Consider the following 20,959-nt stretch of genomic DNA (forward strand, 5'->3'; position numbering starts at 1 on the left):
CTCTCTCCTTTCTCTCTCTCCCTTTCCCCCTCTCCCTCCCTCTCTCCCTCCCTCTCTCCCTCCCTTCCCACCTCTCCCTCTCTCTCTCCTTCTCTCTCTCTCTCCTTCTCCCTCTCTCTCTCCTTTCTCTCTTTCCCTCTTCCCCTCTCCTCTCTCCCTCCCCCTCTCTCCCTCTTCCTCTCTCCTTCTGTCTCTATCTCCCCCCCTCCCTCCCTCTCTCTCCCTCCCTCCCCCTCTCCTCCCTCTCTCTCTCCTTCTCCCTCTCTTTCCCTCCCTCCCTCTCCCCTCTCTCCTTCTCCCTTCTCCCTCTCTCCCTCTCCCTCCCTCCCTTAACATATTAGGAAATAGTGAAATCAGCAATTCTAGAAGAACAAAGGAAAAGTGAGAGAGCTGTGGAAGAAGCTGTGAAGCAAACAAGGGAAGAACTGATGGAATACATCAAGGAGCAGAAAAGAGTAAGTGGCACCTTAAAGATAAGTGTGGTCCATACTTGGAGCTGAAGAGAAATTATGTGATGAGTTAGCTCATCAGATGATGTCTTAGCATTGAAAGGCATCCTTTGAATTGTTCGCCACACATCGATCAGAAGCCAGCAGAGATATGAAATACAACAGGATCAACAATTGTATCCTTCACACTTGCATTCAGCTTTTTTTTTTAAAAAAAAAATAGTTTTTGTTCAACATTTTTACCTTTAAAAATGGGGGGGAAAACCACATTCAGCTTCTTACTTATACAGGTAGTCCTCGACTTACAGCAGTTCAAGTGGCTTGGCCACTGACCCATGGCGGTTGCTGTGTCCCGGGGTCATGTGATCCCCTTTGGGATCTTTTGACAAGCAAAATCAAATCAACCAGATTCATGTCACAACTGGGTTACTAAGTTATCAGCTATAGTCATTCACTTAACCGTGGCCCAAAAAAAAAGTCGTAAAATGGGGCAAAACTCAATAAATGTGTCACTTAACCACAGAAATTTGGCGCTCAATTGTACTCATAAGTCAAGGACTACTTGTACTTTCGGTATTCATCGTTAATTAATTCCGGGAGGGGGTGATGAGCACCAAAAATGTTGAGTACTAAACAAAGTTTTCCCATAAGGAATAATAGTGAGTCATGAAGCAGCCAACACCAATAAGTTCTACCTTGTGTGTCGAGTACCAAACAAGGAGTACTGGGGCAAAATTTTCATGTCAAAATGCGTTGAGTACCAAATTAGATGAGTTTCAAAGCAGTTGAGTACCAAGGTCCTACTGTATCTCCTTGTATTGTTTTGCCAAGTTGATAAAGGACATTGGCGATAGCCGAGGTGGCGCAGTGGGTAGAGTGCAGTACTGCAGGCCACTTCAGCTGACTGCTATCTGCCATTCAGTGGTTCAAATCTCACCGGCTCAGGGTTGACTCAGCCTTCCATCTTTCCGAGGTGGGTAAAATGAGGACCCAGATTGTGGGGGCGATATGCTGACTCTGTAAACTGCTTAGAGAGGGCTGAAAGCCCTATGAAGCGGTATATAAGTCTAACTGCTATTGCTATTGCTATATTAGTGAATTCCTAACCATGGACACATAATCTCAGTATTGATTACAATAGCATGAAGTTGATCTTTACAGCCCTATAAACCAGATTGATCCATACTTTCTTTGAAATTACAGTCATCTCCTGCTCAACATACTGCGTCATTCATCTTATTTAAATGATGCTTTGAACCTTAAGTGGCTCTAAATGGAAGCAGTTGCTTAAAATTGGAGGGATAGAATAAACCAGTTACCTCGCTTGGCCTTTAAGTACTATAATTCTCAAGCCGCAAATTCAATTGGAGAACGTCTCCCCCTGCCTCTTCGGTTGGGGATTATCATAATTTTGAATGGTTATTATAACAGGAAATGCATTGCATTAATATAGGTCAATTTCACCAAGCAGTCTGCGAATATTTATAGGATGCAAGGGGAACTAATTTTGGGTGGATGGAGAGCCAAATGTGTGAAACTAATTTGCACATATGAGCAAGACAGACTGTTTCTGGGAACTTGAGAAGTGGCAATATTTGTTTTCAACCAGTATTCTGACTAGTTTAACTTCTTGTTGTTAGTTGCGAAGTCATGTCCGACCCATCGCAGCCCCATGGACAACATTCCTCCAGGCCTTACTGTCCTCTGCCATCCCTCAGACTCCATTGAAGCTCACGCTGACTGCTTCGGTGATTCCATCCAGCCACCTCATTCCATCGTCCCCTTCTTCTTTTGCCCTCCATCGTTCCCAGCATGAGGCTCTTCTCCAGGGAGTCCTTCCTTCTCATGAGGTGGCCAAAGTATTGGAGTTTCATCTTCAGGATCTGACCTTCTAAAGAGCAGTCAGGGCTGATCTCCTCTAGGACTGAACAGTTTGATCGCCTTGCAGTCCAAGGGACTCGCAGGAGTCTTCTCCAGCACCAGAGTTCAAAGGCCTCCATTCTTTGGCGCTCAGCCTTTCTTATGGTCCAACTTTCACAACCATCCATTGCAACTGGGAAAACAACAGCCTTGGCTACACCCACTTTTGTTGGCAGGGTGATGTCTCTGCTTTTTAGTATGCTGTCTATATTTGCCATAGCTTTCCTCCCCAGGAGCAAGCGTCTTTTAACTTTTTGGTTGCAGTCCCCATCTGTGGTGGTCTTGGAGCCCAGGAGCCCAGGTTTAACCCTAGTTTAAGGCATACCTAAAATATAGAGTTATTCCTCACTTCATTATGATGCCCTTATTTTTTTGGCAAATGTGACCAGAGTTGGTTTCAATGGTCTCTAAAAGGACAGAAGGCTGCTTGTGACTCAGAAGTTGCCATCTCTCAATTAAACAAAATATCAGATTAACAGAGGTAGCCTTTAGCAAACTTTGTACTGGGCCTTAATCCCAATGTATAAGGAGAACTGAGATCCAAATATATATCTGTGCTCTCCTCCGTCCAGTAACGAATGCTGAGACAAGCTTAACTGGAATGTACTTTAATAGCATGAAACCAAAATCTCAGTGGCTGAAAGCGAAGCATAACAAACAGATAAGGACCTTGGCAGCAACTCAGACAAACCTTGGCAGCAATCCAGCCTGCCAAGCTAGTTCCAAAAGTTCTCCAACTTTTAATCAATGCGTTGACTTCTGCAAGAGGGGCGTGTGCACAAGCAGTCTTTTTATAGTCTGGAGAGGAGCCTAATGACCACCAGCTGAGTGCAATTGCCTTCTGTAACTGCGCAACTGTTCCTGATGCCTAGCACCTCTTCGGTGCCGGGCATCCAGGAACAACTCACTCCTGACCTCAGGTTCACACTCCCTTGTCCCCTCCCCACTAGTCCAAGGCTCAGGCGCCTCCTGGTGGCCAACCAGCCTCTCTGCGCCCTGCTCGGAGTCGGAACCCTGTCCAGGGTCCTCCACATCCTCCAGAGCCGGCTCATAGGGTCCCTCGCTATCGGAGTCTGGTGGCAGCTCCAACGGCTCCTGCTGGGCCACAACGTATCTGGCGTCCTGATCTTGTCATTAGACTGCAGTTGGTGGGCTGGAGAAACCATAGGTTGACTTGCAAAGGGTCTCTGGGTTAAAAACCCTGGTTTGCACGGAATAGAAGGGAAGTGCATGGGTTATATGTAGCACTGGTTAAAATGTGCCCAAATTGGCCATTGCAAGAGAAGGGCTTTCTCTGCTGTGACTCCTTCCCTTTGGAACATCTTGTCCCTTGATGTGAGGTTGGCCCCAACTCTCTTATCCTTTCTGCTCCTTTCGTCCCCATCTTTTAGCTTTAGTTAAAATTGGTATTTTTATTGCAATGTTATTATAGATTTTATATGTCTGTGTGTTTATATGTATGTGTATATCTATTTGTCATCTATCTATCATTTATTAGTCTGTCCGTCCGTCCGTCCGTCCGTCCGTCCATCCATCCATCCATCCATCCATCCTCCCCTCTCTCTCTACCTATTGTATTTATCTGTTGTATATTTGCATCTATCTATTTTTCTATCTGTCTGCCTATCTGTGTGTCTGTCTGCCTATCTATCTATCATCTGAGCTGAAGTGACGCAGTGGTTAGAGTGCAGTACTATAGGCTACTTCTGCTGATCATCAGAAGCCAGCAGTTTGGCAGATCGATTCTCACCAGGCTCAAGGTTGACTCAGCCTTCCATCCTTCCGAGGTGGGTAAAATCTGGACCCAGATTGTTGAGGGGGCAATAGGCTGACTCTGTAAACCACATAAAGAGGGCTGTAAAGCACTGGGAAGTGGTCTATAAGTCTAAGTGCTATTACTATTGCTATTGCTATCTATCTAGCATGAGCCGTGGTGGTGCAGTGGTTAGAATGCAGTACTGCAGGCAACTTCTGCTGACTGCTAGTAGCTGGCAGTCAGCAGTTTGATTCTGACTGGTTCAGGGTTGACTCAGCATTCCATTCTTCTGAGGTCAGTAAAATCAGGAGCCAGATTGTTGGGGACAATACGCTTTAAACCACTTAGAGATGGTTATAAAGCACTGTGAAGGGGTATATAAGTCTTTGTATCTATCTATCTACCCATCCATCCATCCATCTATTGCATCTGTCTGTCTGTCAATCTAAATATCTATCTGAGTGCATGAGAGTGTACATGCGCGTGCGCACACACACACACACTTACAAACACAGGACAAAATATTAATGACATAAATATTAGAACAATATTAGATCTGGAAGGGAAGGAAATACATAGAACTGAAAACCAAATTCCAAAATGTCCAATTCTGAGCCATGTATACTTTCTACAATCCTAATTGTAGAAATCCTACTTTCTAAAATTTGTGTGTAAAATTCAAGTTGCTCCATTGCTGTTTCACGCCAAGTTAACTAAAATATTTCGCAGAATTTCTGGGAAAGCTCCAGACTTGGCTGTTGCCAAACTTTTGGTGTTAAGGAAATATTTTGTTGTTGGGCAGCCATTAACGATGCCTTCTTAAAAATCATTTTTGCAGAAATGGTAAAGGGAATTCATTTTGTTCCTTGAAATTTATCTGGTCCCTTTCTAGTTTTGAGTTTTTATCCATTGTAAATGAAGATGTTGAGAAGAGTCCCTGGTTTATTTTTCTGAGATATTTTGGAGTGAATTGTGTGAAGTTTTCACTCTGATTATCTATCTATCTATCTATCTATCTATCTATCTATCTATCTATCTATCTATCTATCTATCTATCTATCTTATCTATCTATTTATCTCTCTATCTCTCTATCATCTATCTATCTATCATCTATCTCTCTAATCTATCTCTATCTTATCTATCTATCATCTATCTATCTATCTATCATCTATCTATCTATCATCTATCTCTCTAATCTATCTATCTTATCTATCTATCATCTATCTATCTATCTATCTATCATCTATCTCTCTATCTATCTATCTATCTATCTATCTATCTATCTATCTATCTTATCTATTTATCTCTCTATCTCTCTATCATCTATCTATCTATCATCTATCTCTCTAATCTATATCTTATCTATCTATCATCTATCTATCTATCTATCATCTATCTATCTATCATCTATCTCTCTAATCTATCTATCTTATCTATCTATCATCTATCTATCTATCTATCATCTATCTCTCTATCTATCTATCTATCTATCTATCTATCTATCTATCTATCTAATCTATCTATCTTATCTATCTATCATCTATCTCTCTATCTCTCTATCTATCTATCTAATCTATCTATCTTATCTATCTATCATCTATCTATCTATCTATCTATCTATCTATCTATCTATCTATCTATCTATCTATCTATCTATCTATCTATATCTGTCTGTCTGTCTGTCTGTCTACACACACACAAACACACACACACACACACAAACACACACTTTGACTTCCAATCATTTGTTTAGTGATCATTCTAACTTACAATGGCACCAAAAATTGTAACTTATGGGTTTTTCACATGATCATTGCAGCATCCCCATGGTCACATGATCAAAATTTGGATGCTTGACATGTATTTATGACAGTTGCAGTGTCCCGGGGTTCATGTGATCACTTTTGGTGACCTTCTGACAAGCAAAGTTCACGGGGAAGCAAGATTCACTTTAAACCATGTTACTAACTTAACAACAGTGATTTACTTAACCGGGGCAAGAAAGGTCGTAAAATGTGCTAAAACTCACTTAACAGCTGTTTTGTTTAGCGATGGAAATTTTGAGCTCAACTGCGGTGGTGAGCCAAGGATTAACAATGCTATTTTACCTGCGATAGTCCAATCTCTAGTCCATCACTGACTCTTTCCCAGATCTTACTTCTCTTTCTGGAAGAATGTTGGTTAGCGGTAGTGAGTTGACTACAACAACTTGGCTGTGGTGAATTGACTGCGGGGAATTGTCCAATTCCGGGTCTTACAAATGGGTTTCAAATGCTAGCATGTCCCCATTGGTGGATGGGAAAGACTCCTTTTCAACCCAGAGAAAAACATGAAGTTTTCTTTTGGGTTAAGAAAATTAAGCAAGGGTCTTGCAGAATACAAGATTATATTGTGAAATAATCGCTGTTCCTTTTGTAGCTAACAGAGGTGGGTTCCTACCAGTTCTCACCTATTCGGTAGAACCGGTTCGTCAAATCTACCGAACCGGTTAGAAGAGGTTCCACCAGTGGACCCGTAAAGCAGGCCACACTTACAGAAGAGGTTCCAAACTTTTTTTGAAACCCACCACTGGTAGCTAACCAATGTAGGACACCCATCCTAGGAAAATGAGACATTTTAGGAAATATTAAAAGGACAGAATATTTCCCCTAAAAGCGAGGCAGAAACCCAGCCTCCCCCCCCCACACACACACACCTTTGTCAATGGGCCATTAAGGCCTCAGCCAGACTATTCTACATAACAAAGATCTACCGCCTTCAGCTTCAGAGTGATGAGATTAAGACATGGCCCTCAGGACATGATACGATTAGCCCTCTACCCATCTCATCACATGGCACCTGGGAATATTATGTCATCACCCAGCAAGGCTCAACCAAGCTTGGGACTCAGGACAGCCTACCGAGTTGCCCCTGCATGGCCCCATGGGAACCTGCCAACCAATCAGAATACAAGCTCAAATTCAAAAGCCCAGAGAGGGCATAAAACCCGGGCACTCTTAGCATCTCTCCCTCTTTTTTTCTCCTTCACCCACCCAACAACTTCAAGGCATGGGATCAGGGGTGGGTTTCAACCGGTTCGCGGTGGTCCCTGCGAACCGGTTGGTCAGCGAACCCGGAAGTAAGTAACTTCCGGGAACGGCGAAGGGCCTACCCGCGCGCCCTCGCTCCTTACCCGGTTTTGACGAGTTCTGCGCTTCCACACATGCGCAGGACGCATACAGCGCCTGCGCGATCCTCCAGGAGCAGCTGGAGCATCGCACAGACGCTAGTACGCATGCGTGCGCCGAACCGAACCGGTTGGAACGGGGCGAGAAACCCACCCCTGCATGGGATCCTGTCCACCATTAAAACCATCTTTCCAAGCAGCCTCCATGAATCCAGTGTCTTTTCCCCCACTTGGAACTGAACCCAGAAGGACATTTCTTCCAACTATATGGATTTAGCCTCGGATCAATTAAGGACGTCCATGGAAAGAGATGCTCATTCTCTCCTATCCCACCATAGCCACCTGCAATCTATAAAAAACATCCCCCGGCGAATGAGAAGGGAACCTCTTACCAACGCGATGCAGAACAGTCAAAGCTCTGGGGGATAGGAGGAGTCCTAATTTTCCCCCTCCAAATTTCTGACTCCAGCCATTGTTTTGCTTGCAACATGCTCATAGCAACTAGAATGATCTTATTAATAATGTTTTTTTTTTGTGGTCATTAAAGGAATTAATTGCATCTTTTGTTGGCATAGGGCAGGCAGCTAAAAATATTTCGGAGACCTTTCTAAGATAGCCAAGTATGAGAACGATTAAGAAATGCCAACGTTATTCTCTGTAAAGAGAAGGCTGTTTGAAGCCCTGGGAAGGGGATGTAGAACTCTGAATATACGCGGGGTAAGAATTGAGGATGTAGCAGTATTCAGATTAATGCTTTTTTTTTTTTAAACAGTTGGGTGATATTTTTTCCCCTTCATTTGAAAGCATAAAAATGGGTTTGGATGGATAGCAGAAATATAAAATAGCTTTTATTTTTATGCATGATGGATGTGGATCCTCTTGGAACATTTCTGTTGTGGCCCGCCAGCCGCCAGTGGAGCTAACAGCAGAGTCAAACAGTGAGGAGGTTGGGGAGGAACATGGGCCAGTCTTGGTGGCTGGGGGAAGTTCGGACAAGGGCTCTGCATCGGAGGAAGAGATGGGGCCGAGGCTGTCTGGCAGTTCTCAGCTATCTTCGGAGCTAGACAGCAGTGAGGCAGAGGAACAGCTGGAGCCTGTTCCCAGTGTGCGCACGGGTAGAGCTGCCAGGAGAAAAAAACAATTCAGAAATCAGAGCAGACTTGAGAGTAAAGCCACAGGTGGAAGGTGATTGGCCCCTCCCATAGGAAATAAAAGAGGAGTGAAAGGGGAGTGGGTTTTTTGCAAGAAACAATTTGTCCATTCGTTTCAGGAGTGTGAAGATCTGTCCGTGAATCTCAGAGACTCTGTGCCTAGTCTTTCCTTGCATAGCACCTCATTTGGAAAATATTTATATGGCAGCTTTCCAAGCTAGATAAGGTCTGTAGTCATAAATATTCCTTTGAAAGACTATTTGCCAGGCGTTGCTGAATGTGAATGAGAGGAATTCACATTCGTTTAATAAAAGGGATTTTATCAGGACCAGGACCCTGCCTCGTGCTTTTTGGGGAAGCCTCGGTCAGAACAATTTCCTCCACTATATTCTTTCCTGTTTGTTTGTTTGTTTAATTATTTATTCAGTCAGTCAATTTTTGTAGCTGCCCATCCCAGTCAATGACCATGGGCAGCTTACAATTCAAAAAATATATTATAGTTAAAGCATTTCAAAACAATTAAAAAAACAAATGAAAACATCCAAAATAAATAGGCATAGCAGACAAGATGCTTGGCCAGTTAACAGTAGAGCTAAGGAACCAGACCCTTGATTCATTCACGCATCGCAGAACATAACTAGGTTTAGCAAACAAGATTAGGCTGTTCCAATATTTAAGGGGAGATTATTCCACAAAGCAGGGACCACTGCAGGAAAAAGCCATCTTCTAGTCCTCACAGTCGACCCTCGTTGGCTGACAAGATCTGCAGGTTGTCCATTCTGCTAGCTCAGGTTGGACAGGTAGAGACTGTTGGAAAAAGGTGATCCCTCAGGTATGCCGGTAAAAGTGACCACAACACCTTGAATTGTATCAGGAAAGACACCAGTAACCAATGCAGCTCATACAGAAGAGCTGTTACTTATGCCATATATCTGTCAACATTTCCCACCCTGGTGGCACAGTGGTTGGAAGGCAGTACTGCAGGCTAACTCTGCCCACAGCCAGGAGTTCGATCCTGACGTGGCTCAAAGTTGACTCAGCCTTCCAGTCTTCCGAGATGAGTAAAAATGAGGAACCCAGATTGTTGGGGGCAATATGCAGATATTACAAACCAGAGAGTTCTGCAAAGTACTATTGGGCAGCCTAAATATTATTGATATCCATGCATCCTCATTCTGTACCCCTTGACGTTTCCAAATTCTCTTCAGGGCCAGCCCCATGTTACAGTAGTCTAATAGTAAAGATTACAAGGGTATGAGTTACATCTGAGGCAGGGCTGGGTTCCTGCTGCCATTACTACCGATTCGACGCCCGAAAAATTTTGCGCATGTGCACAACATTAAAAGGGGGTGGGATTTACATTTTTTCAATAACGATTGTTCTGCGTATGTGCAGAACAGAAAATCAAGATGGCACTGCCGAGGATAGAATCGGTACGGTTACGTTTCCGCCAGAGTTACTACCTATTCGGCCAAACCGTATCGCACCGTATTGGTAGAAACCCACCTCTGATCTGAGGTGAAGATCCGTGGCAACATCCAGCACAGTTCTTGAGATTTAGCCGATAGATTAATCCTACCACAGTTAGCAACTAAGTCAAAATATGTGAGGTAAAATAAAATACACAACAGTAAGAACCTAGAAGTTAAGCTCCTTAGAAAACCCACCCTCCAGATGTTTAAATCAGAGGACTCCAGAAATCTCAACGCCCCTCTTCGACCTGAGTCTGAAGGCTGGGGGAACCCTCCACTGGATTGCCAATGTTGCATCACACACACACAACCCTGTGCTTTGCGTAGTCTGGTCCCAAGCTATTTTAAGGCCGTGGAAGTCAAAACCAGATTTTTGAACGAAGTCCAGAGGAAAACCAGAAACCAGCGGGGATCCTAATTAAGGGGTAAACTACATTTTTTTGCTTTGAAATGCGTGACCTGCTTAGATTGCTAAAGTATATATTGGGAACATTATTTGAAAATGTGTCGTAATTTGAGGAAAAGTTCTATTAAAAACTTATAAAGGGCTGCTTTTTTCCTCTAAAGAGGATGATTTGGAGAAATAAGATGAAAAACGTTATATAGAATAGAATAGAATAGAATAGAATAGAATAGAATAGAATAGAAAAGAAAATATGGAATGGAATAGAATAAGAATTAGAATAGAATAGAAAATATAGAATAGGAAAAGCATTAGCATTAGAATCAAAATTAGAATTAGAATTCTTTATTGGCCAAGCACGAGTTTGTCTGGTGCATATGCTCTCAGTGTTATGTAAAATAAAATAGAATATATTCATCAAGAATCATAAGATACAACACTTAGTAATAGCCATAGGTTACTAATAAGCAATCAAATTATACTAGGAAACAAAACAATATCAATTTTAAAGAAACAAGCAACTTGGTTATAGAAAGGAAGAGAATAATAATAGTATTAAGAATTTAGCAGGTAATATGACAGTGTTGTGGGAATTAGTTGTTAAGCAGAATGATGTCGTTCGGGAAAAAAACTGTCCTTGTGTCTAGTTGTTCTGGTGTGCAGTGCCCTATAGCGTCATTTTGAGGGTAGGAGTTGAAACAATTGATGTCCAGGATGTGAGGGGTCTGTAATTATTTTCACAGCCCTCTTTTTGACTCGTGCAGTGTACAGGTCCTCAATGGAAGGCAGGTTGGTATTGTTTTTTCTGCAGTTCTAATTATCCTCTGAAGTCTGTGTCTGTCTTGTTGGGTTGCAGAGCCATACCAGACAGTTATGGAGGTGCAGATGACAGACTCAATCATTCCTCTGTAGAACAGAATCAGCAGCTCCTTGGACAGTTTGAGCTTCCTGAGTTGGCTCAGAAAGAACATTCTTTGTTCTGCTTTTTTGATGACGTTTTTGATGTCAAGTGTCCATTTTAAATCTTGAGATATGCTAGATTCTAGAAACTTGAAAGTCTCTACTGTTGATACGGTGTTGTCTAGTATTGTAAGAGGTGATAACATAGGAGGGTTTCCCCTAAAATCTACCACCCTTTCTACCGTTTTGAGTGTATTTAGTTCAAGATTGTTGCAGCACAAGGCTAGTTGTTCAATCTCCCATCTGTATGCAGATTCACCGTTGTCTCGAATGAGACCAATCACTGTTGTATCATCTGCAAAGTTCAGTATTTTAACGGAGGGATCTTTTGATTGAGATTGAGATTGATTGATTGAGAAGTTTATTTATATGCCACCCTTTTCCCTGGGGGGACTCAGGGCGGCTTACAACTCGAAAAAGGGGGGGGGGAAACAAACATTTAACACGTAGGACAGTACGTCATTAAAAAACACAACATTCATACCATTCGGGTGGGTTACAGTCTTTAGCCCCAGGCCTGACGGGATAGCCAGATTTTGAGGGCTGTGCGGAAGGTCTGGAGGGTGGTGAGGGTACAAATCTTCACGGGGAGATCGTTCCATAGGGTCGGAGCTGCCACCGAGAAGGCTCTCCTCCGCGTGGTTGCCAGTCGACATTGACCGCCAGATGGGACTCGGAGGAGGCCTAATCTATGGGATCCAATAGGTCGAGTGGAGGTGATTGGCAGTAGGCGGTCTCTCAAGTAGAGAGTTGCAGTATAGAGAGAAGAGAAGTGGAGAGAGCTATATTTTCTATAGAATCTAGTTAGTTTCATAGAAAATTAGCTTTTCGTGGACTTTAAGGATTGTGCATTGGTTCACCAGAAGGGCTTCAAAGCATAAGGAGGGCATTCTTGGAAGCCACAATGACATCATATCTATTGCAATCTCATTATGCAAATCACACATGAAGTCATTTGGCATGTTCTATGGATAGCCGGGTCCTGGGGCGTAAACTTATTCCTTGCCTACCGTTCCTCAAAGCTGATGCATCTATTTCCGGCTTTGTTGACCCATTTTCTCATAATGGAACACTGTCTTAACAATAACCAGGCAATAAAAAAAAGAATCATCCCCATATTTTTGTGGAACAGATGGACGGCTGATAAGATCTGCCATCCAGACTAAGTACAGGGAATCCAGTGTTTTTGCAGAGAATAAATACAGACACAACACCATCTTCTGTACAATCTGATGTTACAATGTTAGATTTGTTGTCTCCCGCTAGTGGCCAGCAGAGCTAGCAGCAAATTCGGACAGTGAGGAGGGTTGGGGAGGAACATGGGCCAGTCCTGGAGTCTGGGGAAGGCTCTGATGAGGGCTCTGTGTTGGAGGCAGAGATGGGGGCCAGGTCCATCTGACAGTTATCAGCTACCTTCAGAGTCAGACATCAGTGAGGCAGACGAACAGCTGGAAGCTGTTCCCAGTGTGCGCCTGCACAGAGTTGCCAGACGAAGGGAACAGCTAAAGAACATGGGGCCACTTGGGAGTAAGGCCACAAGTGGATGGTGAATGGCCCCTCCCATAGGGAATAAAAGAGGAGCAAAAGGGGAGTGGAGTTTGCAGGAGGCAATTAGTTCATTCCTGCATTCTTGCCAAGTATTGCGGCGTCTGAAAGATATCGGCTTGGCCACTCTCCAAGCCTGATAAAGGTCGGTAATTGTGAACTATCTTGAAAGACTGTGGGAGAGAAAAGACTTTACTGGAGAGGAATTCACTGTAAATGAAATAAAGGGGGGTTGTGGGATGAGGACTCAGCTTCGAGGAAGCCTAGATCAGAACAAGATTCATCAGTAGAGACTTTACAGAAAGTTGGCAAAATTACCAGTGTTAGCTGGGAAATCTCTTAATGCAGATGTTGCTTGAATCTGGGCTGACCAATGCTTCAGACCTGCCTGGTGTTTTAGGTAATATAGTAATTTTCCTAATACAAAGATGACCGCTCTCAGGCCTGTCCCAACTTGGATGTTCAGAAAAGAAAAACCCTCGACTCCCATTTGTAGGGAAAAGTATAAGTTTGATTGAAGCCAAGTGGTTACAAAGCCGGATCTGAATATTCCTGTACAAACCCATTGTTATTCCCTTCCCCTGGGCCCTGCCATATTGGTCCTTAGTCTAATGGTGTTCAAACTGTTTTGGTAACCATCCTAAAATTTGGCACCTCTTTGGTGGCTGCTCACATTCCATTCTGACGCTTGGGTCCTTGTACCTGCCAGTCTCTGTTTCAGGCTGGCACCTCTGGTTCCTCTCCTTCCTCCCTATATCCCCTTCCTCCTCCCTTCCCCCTTTTGTGGCAGGATGCCATCGAAGGGAGACAGGATTGAAGCAATCCGATGGCAGACCTGACAGCCTCTGTCATACTGATTTTCCTCCTATCAGAGGTGGGATTCAGCTGGTTCGGACCGGTTCAGGTGGATACGCGGCTTAGTTTAGAAGAACACCTGACGGCCATGACCAGGGGGGCCTTTTACCAGGTTCCCCTGGTACGTCAGTTGCGCCTCTTCCTGGATCGGGATGCTCTGTGCACAATCACTCATGCCCTCATCCTTTCTCGCCTGGACTACTGTAACGCTCTCTACATGGGGCTGCCCTTGAAGAGCACCCGGAGGCTTCAACTGGTCCAGAATGAGGCTGCGTGGGTTATCATGGGGGCACCCAGGTGCTCCCATGTTACACCCCTTTTAGGCGGCCTGCACTGGTTGCCGGTTGTCTTCCGGGTGCGATTCAAGGTACTAATTATGACCTTTAAAGCGCTCCATGGCTTAGGCCCAGGGTACCTGCGAGACCACCTACTGCCACCGGTAGCCTCCCACCGTCCGGTGCGATCCCACAGAGTTGGCCTCCTCAGGGTGCGACCCCCAGGGAGAGAGCCTTCTCTGTGGGAGCGCCTTCCCTCTGGAATGAGCTGCCCCCGGAACTTCGTATAATCCCCGACCTCCGGTCCTTCCGACGCGCCCTAAAAAGTTGGCTTTTCCAGCAAGCCGGCCTGGCCTGAGCAAAACAAAATAAATTATTGATCATTGTTAATTTTAATTCAATTTTTTTTTAAAAAAATGTTATTGTCAATTCTAATTGGGTTTGTATGGGATATTCTATTTAGTTTTTTTAAAAAAACTTTTGTATTATGTGTTTCTTTTAATGTTGTACGCCGCCCTGAGTCCTTGGGAGAAGGGCGGCATATAAATCTAATAAACCTAAACTGGTAGTTCCGGCAATCAGTTGGCCCCGCCCACCCATCCTTGCGCTAGTCTGCCTTATGTTTCCTTTGTTTGAAGCCCAGCTGATAGGCGCAGCAGAGTGGATTGTCACGCCTCAGCTGTTTTACTCACCGCGGGTTACAGTAGATGGTAGGTTTTAGAGCTGTTTTCTTTCTTTTTTTTTAACCAGATTTTTTTTATTATTTTTTCCCTTCTACCACTCCTTACAGTCATTGCATCAACATTGTTATGTCATCATACCTGTACATGTATATAATATTTCACTTCTATATTGACACACTTTATACACATACTCCTCCGAGTTCCATCAGCCGGCCAATGTCGACTGGCAACCACGCGGAGGAGAGCCTTCTCGGTGGCAGCTCCGACCCTATGGAACGAACTCCCCGTGGAGATTCGTACCCTCACCACCCTCCAGACCTTCCGCATAGCCCTTAAAACCTGGCTGTCCCAACAGGCCTGGGGCTAAAGACCTCAACCCCACCCGAATTGTATGAATGTTGTGCTTTTAACGATGTATTGTCTTATGTGTTTAACCTGGTTTGTCCTCCCTTCCCCCTGAACTGTGAGCCGCCCTGAGTCCCCCCAGGGAAAAGGGCGGCATACAAATAAAATACCTATACCTATACCTATACCTATACCTATACCTATACCTATACCTATATATATTTATGTATATTGTTTTTTGGCTTAATTAATTTTATTTTTTTTATTGAAATTTTTTTTAAAAAAAACTTTTACAAATGTTTACTTCCCTCCCCCTACCCTCTCCACCCAAACCCCACCCCTGCCAACCTTCCCTCTCCCGACTTCCCAGAACCAATACGGGGTATAAATCTTTAACAAAAATAATCTAAAGTAAACTTAAAAGTAAAAAATTAATATCCTCTATCATTTGAGCTTTAACTCCTCTTTGCTAGGCTAGCTCTAAACAGATTATGTCATTCCTTGTTGCCTCAGTCATAAACTGAAATTTCTTAGTCCCGTATTTATTTTGAGTATAGTCAATCCATCTTCTCCACTCCAATTTATATCTCTCATTGGATGAGAGAGCCGAGGTGGCGCAGTGGTTAAATGCAGCACTGCAGGCTACTTCAGCTGACTGCAGTTCTGCAGTTCGGCGGTTCAAATCTCGCCGGCTCAGGGTTGACTCAGCCTTCCATCCTTCCGAGGTGGGTAAAATGAGGACCTGGATTGTTGTTGGGAGCAATATGCTGACTCTGTAAACCGCTTAGAGAGGGCTGAAAGCCCTATGAAGCGGTATATAAGTCTAACTGCTATTGCTATTGCTATTAAATGGTCCTTGAGATATGCTGATATTTTAGCCATCTCTGCTAAGTTTGTTACTTTTAATGTCCATTCTTGAGTAGTAGGCAAATCTTCCTTCTTCCAGGATTGCACCACCAACTGTCTTGCTGCGGTTATTAAATGCAAAATCAAGTTAGTCTCTATAACTGTACAATCAGTAATTATACCTAACAAGAATAACTGAGGGGTTGTAGAGCTGTTTTCAGATTGCACCATGCGCATGTGGAGCATGCGTTTGGCGCATGTGCACGCAAAAGCACGCGCTCAGCAAAACGGTGGTTCGCTGGTGGAATCCCACCACTGCTCCTAGTTCTCCTACGCAGCAGAACCTCTCAAGACCTTGGAGCTTCCGGTAAGGGTGGAAAATAGGACCTACAGAGGTCCTCCACCCCTGTAGGACTGCTGGTGTAGGCAACTCAAGACTCCAAAGATTCGAAAGGAGAGGAGAGTTGGCACCCCAAGGAGCGTCTCTTTTTTTGCGGGGGTTGCTTTGCTCCGGAGTAGACCAGCCTTTTGAGCCAAGGAAAATGCAGGGCAGCTGATTTCGAATGGGGCGTGTTCTCTGGGTTATATAACTTGCCCATTTGGAAATAACCCACTGCTGGAAATAACATCCATACATTATGCTTCCACAGTTAGCTGCCGAAAACTCTTTGGACTGGTTTTTGTGGGCTCTTGACTTGGTTTGTACCTGATTTTGCTTTTTGTTTATACCTTTTGGCTCCGTGACTTGTATGCTTTGGCTTGACTGACGTCCTGGCCTTCGCTTCAAACACGTTTCTTCTTAACCCTCTGCCTTCTTCTTGCATTTCAGAAGAAGTGTTGGCCACCTCGCCTCCTTGGTTGCCTTCCTGCCCAGCGCAGATTACTGGGACGGGAGAGGTGCTTGGCCATCAGTCCCCCTGGAAAGCCTTTCTTTTCTGTGGGCAGAAAGATGGTCCATCAGCCGCCTCTCAAGAGCAGTTGTGTCGGCCATGATCACAAGCTTCCACCTGCATTCCGTAGCTCCTCCGCGGGGCTTTTGCTAAGCCCTGGTTTGTTAAACAAACCCCAACTGCCTGCAGCAGGCTAAACTGTAATCACCTGCAGCATTCGAAGCCGCACATCGTGGCTGAGAAAACAACATGGCCTCCTTCGTACAGAGCTTGGAAGTTAGATCCCAGGGCTGTCTGTTGCAAGCCAATTCACACCACCCATGTTGTAATTAATGGCGTCGTTTTGAAAATCCCATCATGGATGCCTAGGTGGAATCCTGGGTGTTCTCTGAGCAGAAGTGGTATTCAGCTGGTGGGCTCACCCACCTGCCCGGCTATACGCCGTCCTATTTAGGCACGTTTTCAACCCGCGCACATGCCTGCAAGTCCCGCGTGTGGTCAAATTGCATGCGTGGAAGGCCGAGCATGGATGCACATGCACTCACCTTTGTGAACTGGTAGGGAAAGTAAGTCAATATCACTCCTGTCTCTGAGCTACCGTATTTCCCCCAAAATAAAACAGGGTCTTATTTTCTTTTGAACCCTGAAATAAGCACTTGGCCTTATTTTGGGGGAGGTCTTATTATTTTTGAGGTGCAGGAGGAGGTGAGTGTGGCTACCTCATGGCTGCTGCTCTGCTGGACTAATTTTGGGGAGGATTTATTTTCAGGGGATGGCTTATTTTAGTGCATGCACTCAAAAGTCCGATTGGGTTTATTATCCGGGGAGGTCTTATTTTGGGGGAAACAGTGTAGATAGATAGATAGATAGATAGATAGATAGATAGATAGATAGATAGATAGATAGATAGATAGATAGATAGATGATAGATAGATAGATAGATAGATAGATAGATAGATAGATAGATAGATAGATAGATATGATAGATAGATAGATAGATAGATATAGATATGATAGATGATAGATAGATAGATAGATAGATGATAGATAGATAGATATAGATATGATAGATAGATAGATAGATAGATAGATAGATAGATAGATATAGATATGATAGATGATAGATAGATAGATAGATAGATAGATAGATAGAGATAGAAAGAGAGAGAGAGAGATATGATAGATGATAGATAGATAGATAGATAGAGAGAGAGAGAGAGAGAGAGAGAGAGAGAGAGAGAGAGAGAGAGAGAGAGAGAGAGAGAGAGAGACTTCTTCTAATGGGTACTGATAGAAGAGAATATAGGTAGCTCAGGATTGAACTGTGGAGTCCAAACCCTAAGTGTGGTTGTTGAACAGCCCTGGCATCACCTATATGGCCAAGCGCATTGCGTGCATGTGTCATCCTTACCTGTGACGCTTCCTCAAACCTCCGTGATGCTCCAGGTGCTCAGCGGAGCATCACGCAGGTGCCGTACGTGCCATGCATGTGCGCGGAAGTGCCAAATGCTTAAAGCACAAGTAAGGAGCGAGGGGGGCAGGTGGGCCCTCTGGAGCACCATACCGGAACAATATCAGGTGCTCCGGGCAGGCTCTGGTACGCCGTACCAGGGCGTACTGCCTGCAACCCACCACTGTCATAAGGTAAAGGTAAAGATTCCCCTCGCACATATATGCTAGTCGTTCCCGACTCTAGGGGGCAGTGCTCATCTCTGTTTCAAAGCCAAAGAGCCAGCACTACCCGAAGACGTCTCCGTGGTCATGTGACCGGCATGACTAAATGTTGAAGGGGGACGGAACGCTGCTGCCTTCCCATTAAAGGTGGTCCCTATTTTTCTACTTGCATTTTTACCTGCTTTCGAACTGCTAGGTTGGCAGATGCTGGGACAAGTAACGGGAGCTCCCTCCCTTATGCGGCACTAAGGATTCGAACTGCCGAGCTGCCGATGTTTCTAATCGATAAGCTTAGTGCCTCAGCCACTGAACTTCTGCGTCCCTATAAGCCTATAAGCCTCCGGTCATAAAAGGGCTCTAATTCCCATCCCTAAATTGAAGAAATGCCTCCAGCAGTCAAACAAAGCCTCCTTATAATTACAGTTTGACAAGAAGTTCCATTTATTTATTATCAAAACTGTATTCCGTCCATCTAGCCAGGGGCGACTTATAGACATTGGACAAAAGACAGAATAAAACACTAAAACAAGAAAGTTCTTAAGTTTAAAACTGAACTAAAATAAAACTAAGTAGGGCGGAGAGGAAGAACACTAAATGCAGACAGAGACGAAGTGGGATATTTTTTATTTATTTATTTATTTATTTATTTATTTATTTATTTATCTATCTATCTATCTATCTATCTATCTATCTATCTATCTATTTATTTATTTATTTATTAGACTTATATACCGCTTCATAGAGCTTTCAGCCCTCTCTAAGCGGTTTGCAGATTTTTAGCAAATTGAGTCAGCAAATTGCCCCCACAGTCTGGTTCCTCATTTCACCCACCTCAGAAGGATGGAAGGCTGAGTCAACCTTGAGCCGGTGAGATTTGAACCGCTGAACTGCAGATAACAGTCAGCTGAAGTGGCCTGCAGTACTGCACCCTAACCACTGCGCCACCTCTACTCCATTATCCATCTCCAATAAGCCAAAGAATGGAGGCCTTTGAACTCTGGTGCTGGAGAAGGACTCCTGCGAGTCCCTTGGACTGCAAGGCCATCCAACCGGTCAGTCCTAGAGGAGATCAACCCTGACTGCCCTTTAGAAGCTCAGATCCTGAAAAGGAAACTCAAAGACTTTGGCCACCTGATGAGAAGGAGGGACTCACAGGAGAAGAGCCTAATGTTGGTCAGTCTTAGAGGAGATCAACCCTGACTCTCTTTAGAAGGCCAGATCCTGAAGAGGAAACTCAAGTACTTTGGCCACCTAATGAGAAGGAAGGACTCCCTGGAGAAGAGCCTCATGCTGGGAACGATGGAGGGCAAAAGAAGAAGAAGGGGACGACAGAGAGGAGGTGGCTGGATGGAGTCACTGAAGCAGTCGGCGTGAGCTTAAATGGACTCCAGAAGATGGTGGAGGACAGAAAGGCCTGGAGGAACGTTGTCCATGGGGGTCACAATGGGTCGGACACGGCTTCGCAACTAACAACAAATAAGCCAAACACCATTAGTGCCCTATTTCCCGCCAACCTTTAAGTGCTATTGTTGTCTTATATTTGTCTTTACAACAACTTGCCAGTTTCCCAGAGGAATCAAAGGGGAATTTCAGTTCTTCAAAGAAGCAAAGCAAATTAAATTAACGTTCATGTAATGGGAGAAGGCATCCAGGAAAGCAGAGAGGCTGTTTAGTGGCTAAGGCACCAGGCTAGAAACTGGGAGGCCGAGAGTTCTAGCCCCGCCTTAGCCATGAAAGCCAGCTGGGTGACTTTGGGGCCAGTTACTCTCTTCAGTCCAGCTTGCTTCACAGAGTTGTTATTGTGGGGAAATAGGAGGAGGAAGGTTTCCTGGATGTGGTCACTGCCTTGAGTGATTTGTGAAAATAAGGAAGGAAGAAAAGAAGGAAGGAAGGAAGGAAGGAACGAAGGAAGGAAGGAAGGAAGGAAGGAAGGAAGGAAGGAAGGAAGGAAGGAAGGAAGGAAGGAAGGAAGGAGAAGGGAGGGAAGGAAATGAAGTAAGGAAAGAAATGAAGGAAGATAAGGAAGAAAGGAAGGGGAAGGGAAGGAAGGAAAGAAATGAAGGAAGGGAAGGAAGGGAAGAAATGAAGGAAGATAAGAAAGGAAGGAATAGGAAGAAAAGAAAGAAAGAAATGAAGGAAGGGAAGGAGGAAAGGAAGGAAGGAAGATAAGAAAGGAAAGAAGAGGAAGGGAAAGAAAGAAAGAAAGAAAGAAGGAAGGAAGGAAGGAAAGAAATGAAGGAAGATAAGAAAGGAAGGAAGGGGAAGGGAAGGAAGGAAGGAAATAAACGAAGGAAGGGAAGGAGGGAAGGAAGGAAGGAAGATCTACTTGCTGCTTTATGGAATGGACAGAGGACGTGACTCTGAAGTCCTGATCCTTCTGAGATGTTCTTGGTCTTCCCTGCATGGGAGAGCCAGGCAGAGGTCCCACCCCCTCCCCACCCCCAGGCTCCCTGGTGCATTCAACCCAGTCTCATTGGCACTTTGTGCTGCCTTTGCTGCTGTCGAAGGAATGTGCAGCTGAGAACCATCCACCCCCTTCTGTCCGTGTTGGCAATGCCAGCGAAGACT

At 44.4% G+C, this 20,959-nt stretch overlaps 1 protein-coding gene across 1 annotated transcript in view; it reads left to right on the plus strand.

The window, feature by feature from the left end:
- Positions 1-20,959, plus strand: part of CCDC91 (coiled-coil domain containing 91) — a 143,727-nt gene that overhangs the window by 100,759 nt on the left and 22,009 nt on the right. The window contains exon 12 of the mRNA XM_087722255.1: positions 342-455. Coding sequence (XP_087578381.1) covers positions 342-455 — 114 coding nt within the window. The remainder of the gene's footprint in view (positions 1-341; positions 456-20,959) is intronic.

The sequence above is a fragment of the Thamnophis sirtalis genome, unplaced genomic scaffold, assembly GCF_051295495.1.
Source record: "Thamnophis sirtalis isolate CommonGarterSnake01/CBP01778 unplaced genomic scaffold, rThaSir2_p1.2 scaffold_9, whole genome shotgun sequence".
NCBI lineage: Eukaryota > Metazoa > Chordata > Lepidosauria > Squamata > Natricidae > Thamnophis > Thamnophis sirtalis.